At 34.0% G+C, this 7,103-nt stretch overlaps 1 protein-coding gene across 1 annotated transcript; it reads right to left on the reverse strand.

The window, feature by feature from the left end:
- Positions 1 to 520: 520 nt before the first annotated feature.
- ATPD (F-type H+-transporting ATPase subunit delta) lies at positions 521 to 1,612 on the reverse strand. Its single transcript, XM_089156797.1, has one exon. It carries the CDS (start codon positions 1,464 to 1,466, stop codon positions 714 to 716), a length of 753 nt encoding a protein of 250 aa, XP_089012923.1. The 5' UTR covers positions 1,467 to 1,612; the 3' UTR covers positions 521 to 713.
- Between the last annotated feature and the right edge of the window lie 5,491 nt (positions 1,613 to 7,103).

Here is a 7,103-nt window from a genome sequence, read left to right on the forward strand (position 1 = left end):
AACAATCCGTTGTCCCAATAAAAAATTATTAATTAAAAAAATAATAATAATAATACCACGCCAATATCCCATCCCCACGGTTTAGTAAATCCCATTTGCATAAAAAAATTAATAATAATAATTTTTTTTTTTTTTGTTTTGGTACTGATACTTTTTTAATACTGAAAATTTAATGTGTCCGTAAAAGTTGAACCCACAACCTCTACACTAAGAAGTATTGAACCAACCTGCATTGGCTAATAATAATAATACTACCACAAGCTAAGTTCTTCCAACCAAGGTTTAAAATATCCCACGATACCATAGGATACTAGCCGATACGTATTCATATTTGACCTAACCGATACGATGCATCTCCATGCGTCTTTCCATTGAATTACACTAAACCTTGCTTCCAACGCTTCAATCCCCTTGGTTTCCTGGGCAGTGAATGCGGGCACTTGAAATGAAATTTCGAGTTTTAAAAATTCACTGGACGACGCGAGCTAAACGCCGACGGCAAAATTGCCGGTTACCACCGTTAAAATTGCAATTTCGCAGGGGCAGTTCCGTTCGAAAACAATCAATCAGAGTACAAATTACATTACACAGTACACAATAATGTCTCGAAGGAATTCACAGAGGGAGAAAGAAAGGGAAAACCGAGAAAAGGTACTAATTTGGGCATTTTCTTAGTCCAAATTCCAAACCCTAAACGTTATCTACAAAGATTTCTAAGCCGGAAGACTGATATCGCTGAAATCGAGCTGAGCAGTAATTTCTGCGAGCTGTTTCTTCACACTCATGTCAATGAGTTTAGAACCTGAGCTTCCATACCTGATTGTGAATCCTGCAATGAGAGAAGGATCGATTGCGGTTTTGATCCTCACGTTCTTCGCTCCCGTCAGCCTCTGCACTCCTTTCGCAATTTGCGCCAAGTGCTGCGATTCCAATGGCACCACCGAAGTCACCACCGCCAGCTCCGTATCCGTGAGCTTGTTGTACACTATCTCAAATTCCTTCACTATGTCCTTAATCAGCTCGATCCGCTTCATATCCACCAGAATATTCAAGAAATTCGCCACATGTGGTTGCAGACTTGACGTCTTCACAATATCGTCGACCACTTCCGCTTTCTTTTCGATGCCGATCGTAGGGTTAACGAAGTAGTTGTAAACTAGAACGTCGCTGAATATCTTCTCGATCTTTTCAAGATCTGCGGTTGTTGCCTCCAAGGTTCCATTTGATTTCGCAACATCTGCAAGGGCGGTGGCGTAGCTTGCAGCCGCGGAGTCTGCCATCTTTGCGCCGGCAGCGCTGCCACGTCTGCCGCGTGTTTTGGTAGCGAGTTTTGGAACCCTAAAGGATGAGATACTGCCTGCAAATGATAATCGGACAGTCTTGGGGGCTAGAACCTTACCGGAGACCCGCGTTGCAGGTGGTGATTTGGATTGAAATGCAATTGCAGATTGTTGCAGAGCCGCCATGGTTTCCGGCGAGAATATTGAACAGAGGTTCTGATCCTGGTGATTCTGGTGTTGTGTTATTATCTTTCGCCGGTAGTGGAAGCGAGGCAAGCGTTTTTGTTGCGATGCCGGAATTTCACGATCGAGTGATCAACGGCGATGATTGACTGGTGGATTATCTTGTATGAGGATTACAGAGATTGTTAGCCTCTTATCTATATCGAATCAGAGACTGCCATGTGGACGCCAGTTGCATCACGGTGTAAAATGACCAAAGAATTTTCACTATTGTTAAAATGTGAGGGGCATTATTGTAATGTGAGACTGAGCATATTCTTGGACCCCAACGTGGAAGGTTGATCTAACATTTTTTTGTTGGTTTGGTTCAAATTTGTTCATTATCATATACAAAATGATGAAAACGAACCAAAATACTGGTCGAAATATAAGGAATCTTTAGCTATTAACTCCAAGATCAAGGAGTGGAAAAAGGCCAACATGTCCTACTAGTGATAGACAAACCCTTATAGCTAAGGAGTGGGCAAAGGAGTTCCCATATAATAGATATTTTTACATTATTTGAGTATTTTTGTCTTTTCAATAGTAAATGATTGAATAACTTGGTAAAAAAACTGAAGGGTCAAAATGAAAATTTTACCTTTATGAGTCCGAATTGTCTACCCCGACAAGGATAAAGATATTTCACATTATTGGAGTACTTTTATTTTTTCAAAAGTAAATGATTGAATAACTTGAGTCAAAACTAAAGGGTCAAAATGAAAATTTTACCCTTCCTTTTATGAGTCCGGATTGTCTACCCCGACAAGTATAACAGATATTTCACAATATTGGAGGGGGTATTTTTGACTTTTCAAATCTAAAAGTGTCAAATATCTTGGGTCAAAACTCAAGGGATATGAATGAAAATTATACTCTTAATTTTATGGGTTCGGATTCTCTACTCCGCCTAGAATTACCATAGAGGTGCATATTTTATTTATAATAAATTAAATGATTAGCTTGTAATCAAGGACTTACCATAGAGGTGTTTCTTTTATTTATAATAAATTAAATTATTAATTTGTAATCAATGACTTACCATAGAGGTGCATCTTTTATTTATAATAAATCTTGTGATATACAATCAAAGATTATATGAAAATAATATACATTGTGTATGAAAGGAAAGATATATTACTATACATAACAAAAATGCCACCAATGGAAATATCAATTGTGAAGATTGTGAGGTGATGTGGTTCAAATCTTATGAAATAATGGAAAGTGGATATCATGTCATTTGTAGAGGATCTAACATTTGATATAAGAATCTGCCATCTATAGAGGATGTCTAATTTATGGAATGTCAATATGCCATCTATGGAGGATTTGAAATTTATGGAATGAATATATCCACTAATTTAGATATTTCACATTATTGTAGTATTTTTGTTTTTTCAAAAGTAAAAGATGAACTAATTAACTGCCAATTGAGGGTTAGTAGGATAGTTAGGAACTTGACTTATCAGTGGAGGGGTTGTGGGTTCAACTTCGCCCTTATGTTTATGAATCCGGATCCTCTACCCCGAATGGTTGACTACAGTTTGGGCTTATAAATATGAAACTTTTCAGACCAATGCAATCTATCCGGATTGAAATTTCATCTCCAATGGTAACCATAAATAGATTTATGTTATTGCATGTTCTTCTTCTAATAGTGATTGTATTATCAAGTGGTAAGAAGTTATCAATTCTTAATACTCGGTTATATAAATAGATATATTGTTTCCCTTATTCTAGAATTTAAATTTTTTTTATTATTTTGGGCTGAGTTAGGTAAGCAATTGATGGTACAAAGCCGCTGCACGCGTAAGGAAATCAAAGTTTGTCAAAGCACTTGCAAAGGGTTATTCCATCAATGTGGAAGATGCGTTGACTATCAAACATGTTACTGCGAGGCATGTCCATTTGAAAAGCTTGGATGAATTAACCAATGATTTTTATTTGGTGTTTCTTTCTATTTAGGGAATGTCAGATAAATACATCAAATAAAGCTATTTTTTGAGCTTAAATTACATATTCGGATGATCTTTTCACTGTTAATCATCCCCAAATAGGATGGGTTATTGTCAAATTTTTGAGTTTTTTGAAAACACAAGTTAATTGTGGGTCTAAATTATTTGGAGGTCTTGTCTTACTAAATTTTATTTTATTATTTTTTTTTTTTAGGGGGGAGAGAGGGGATGGAGCATGTTTTATTTTTTATTATTTTTTGGAGTAGGAGTTATTTCACTTGTCCTTATACTTTTATAGTCTATCATAAGGGTTGAATATGGTAGAAAATAGCTAGGTGAATTAAACACCATCTCTTCTTAGCCATGCATGGACGTACCCGCTATCAAATGAATGCATAGATTTCGAATTATATATGTCTAACAAGGGTGTCATTTTGACACCAACATCGTTTACTTAAATTAAAACCAACTATATAAAACCATATTATTGCAGATGTGATTTTTAAAATAGTATATAATTCGGTACAATAAGGTATTGGTTTCCCATGCGATACCTACGTTATTGAATTGTATCATTTTCATACAATTTTGGCTCCATTTTAAACTTGAAAATCTATTGTACCATATTCATACTATTTTTATATCATTTTTTGGTACTATATACAACTCAAAATCATACCTTATCATTTTCATACCAATTTTCCATATTGTTTAAGCACAACTATATCATACTGTCACAAAATGCAAATATGGATACAGAAACAGTAATGTACGATTTCGGTTTTGAGCACCTAATCTTTGTATTGTATCAATATCGCAAAATATTATCAAACTTCAGGAAGTCCAAATGAAAGTTATACCCTTAATTTTGTGAGTCTGGATCCTCTATCCCGACTGGTGTAATAGATATTCAACATTATTGGAGGAGGGCTTCTTTTGTCTTTTCAAAAGATCGAATAATTTGAGTCAAACTTCAGGATTCGAAATAAAAATTATAATCTTAATTTTGTGAGTTTGGATCCTCTATTTGATAGGTACAATGGATTTTTCACATTATTGAAGAGGGTATTATCAAGCGGTAAAAGGTATACTTTTTTTTTTGGTAGAGCGGTAAAAGGTATATATGGTGTATGAAAGAAAAGATAGATTATTGTACATAACAAAAGTGTTACCAATAGAAATACTGATTATGAAGATTGTGAAGTGAGATGGCTCAAATCTTTTGCAATAGTGGAAAGTGAATATCATGTCATTTGTATAGTATTGCAACATATGATATGAGAATATGTCAAATATAAAGGATATCTAATATATGGAATGTCAATATGCCATCTATGGAGGATTTTTGAATTTATGGAATGAGAAGGAAATGATACAGATATTTCAGTATTTTATGTTATTTTCAAAAATAAAAGATGAAATATGTTGAGGCGTCAAAATGAAAATTTTGTCTTTAATTTTATGAGTTTAGATCCTCTATCACGATACGTATAATAAATATTTTACATTATTGGAGGGAGTACTTTTGTCTTTTCAAAAATACATAAAACTGTACCTCGTACTTTTTCATGAACACAAATTTATAAACAATGAATTTATGGTCACAGAGAATATGGAAAAGTGTAATGGTTGAGCGTAGCTTGGGCTTATAAATATGAAACTTTTCTGATCAATGCAATCTATCCAGGTTGAAATATCATCTCCAACAGTAAGTCAGTAACCATGAACAGATTTATGTTCTTGCAGGTTCTTCTTCTAATAGTGATTGTATTGTCAAGTGGTAAGAAATAATCAATTATTATTTCTCAATTATATATAGATATGTATAATTTTCCCCCCTTATTTTGAAGTTTAATTTTTTATATTTTGGGCTGAATAGGTAAGCAAGTGATGGTCCAAAGCCGCGATTCCTACCGTGAATATGCTAAGGCGTCTTGCACACCTAAACAAATCACTGAATGTCAAAACACTTGCAAAGGGTTATTCCACCAATGTGGGAAATGTGTTGACTATCAGACATGTTACTGCGTAAAATGTCCATTTGAAAAGCTTGGATGAATTTACCAATGATTTATATTGGGTGCTTTTTGTTTCTCTGGAGTGAATGATCAAATAAATACATAAAATAAAGTTATTTTTAGTTTGATGAAGACTAATTTTTTGAGCCTATATTACATATTTGAATGATCTTTTCACCGTTAATCATCCTCATATGTTACATCTTGCTTCATTTTTTATGATCATCAATGGGGAATAATCTCAATTGAATATTAAGCAAATGAGGGGTAAGCCCATAACCTCCATTTAAGTTTTGTTAGTCAGACTTGTTTGAATTTCTACCCAAAAAAAAAAAAAAAACTTGTTTGAATTGTTGGATCACTAAATCCCAAATCATCTTTGGTATGTATGTCTACCAACTAATCTTGTTGTCTTCATCTACCAAAATTCAGTTTTTGTTAAAATTAACTAAATAATAATTGAATGAATCCCACGTGGTATGAAGTCAAAGGTATATTATAAAACTTTTCTGGAAATTTTTAGCACCACCCTCGACTAACATCTTAATATTAATTTCATCCCTTAGGTTATTTAATTTATCAATCAAATCCTTTATTATTTACACTGTTAGGCTGACTTTGTTTGTAATATTTTCATAATGTAAATTATCATATGATAATTAAGAGAAGAATATCATTTTTCATAAAACCTAATATTCTAATTAAATAGTATTTTTTGCATACCATTGGGGGGAGTGAAATGCAAAATGTCACTTTTTTGGGATAAAGATTGAATAATTTGGGGTCAAACTTCAGGAAGTCCAAATGAAAGTTATACCCTTAATTTTGTGAGTCTGGATCCTCTACCCCGGCTGGTGTAATAGATATTCAACATTACTGATGGAGGGCTTTTTTCGTCTTTTCAAAAGATCGAATAATTTGAGTCAAACTTCAGGATTCGAAATAAAAATTAGAACCTTAATTTTGTGAGTTTGGATCCTCTATTTGATAGGTACAATGGATATTTCACATTATTGAAGAGGGTATTCTCAGAGCATTAAAAGGTAATCAATTTTAATTTCTTAGTTATATATGTATTTTTTCCCCCCCCCCCCCCTCCCCCCTCTTCTTGTTGTGCAGTTTAAGGTTTATTTAGGGCTGAAATAGATAAGCAACTGATGAGACTTCATAAGGGTTGAATAGGGTATCATTTTTGTGCTATTTACATGTCGAAATAATACCTTATCATTTTTATACCAATTTCCCGTATTATTTTTACACATAAACTATACCATACTGTCACAGTATGCAACTATGGATACAAAAACGATATGAAACGATTTCGGTTTTGAGTGCCGAAATTTTGTATTGTAACGCTACCGTAGCAAATTACCAATACCGTACCATTTTACACCCCACGGTCAAACGTAATTTGATCATGGTGTTTGTTTCAGGGCTTGACACATGGAACATATAATATCCAATAACTCCAAGGACCCATTCATTTGATTGAAATATTGACTGAAAGATACACTACTGACTTGTAGGTTAGGGAGTTTTGCTTGTGGTTGAACAATTTTGCCTTATATACTACTCTGAAGCCCCTACCCTACCTTCAAAATAAGCATGGAATCAGAAAGCAAATG

This window comes from Hakea prostrata, chromosome 1, assembly GCF_041222555.1.
Source record: "Hakea prostrata isolate BN-2017 chromosome 1, UWA_Hpros_2, whole genome shotgun sequence".
Lineage (NCBI taxonomy): Eukaryota > Viridiplantae > Streptophyta > Magnoliopsida > Proteales > Proteaceae > Hakea > Hakea prostrata.

What these genes read in the sequence shown, in the direction of transcription:
- ATPD (XM_089156797.1), bottom strand. Translation starts at nt 1,466, where the DNA reads ATGGCGGCTCTGCAACAATCTGCAATTGCATTTCAATCCAAATCACCA.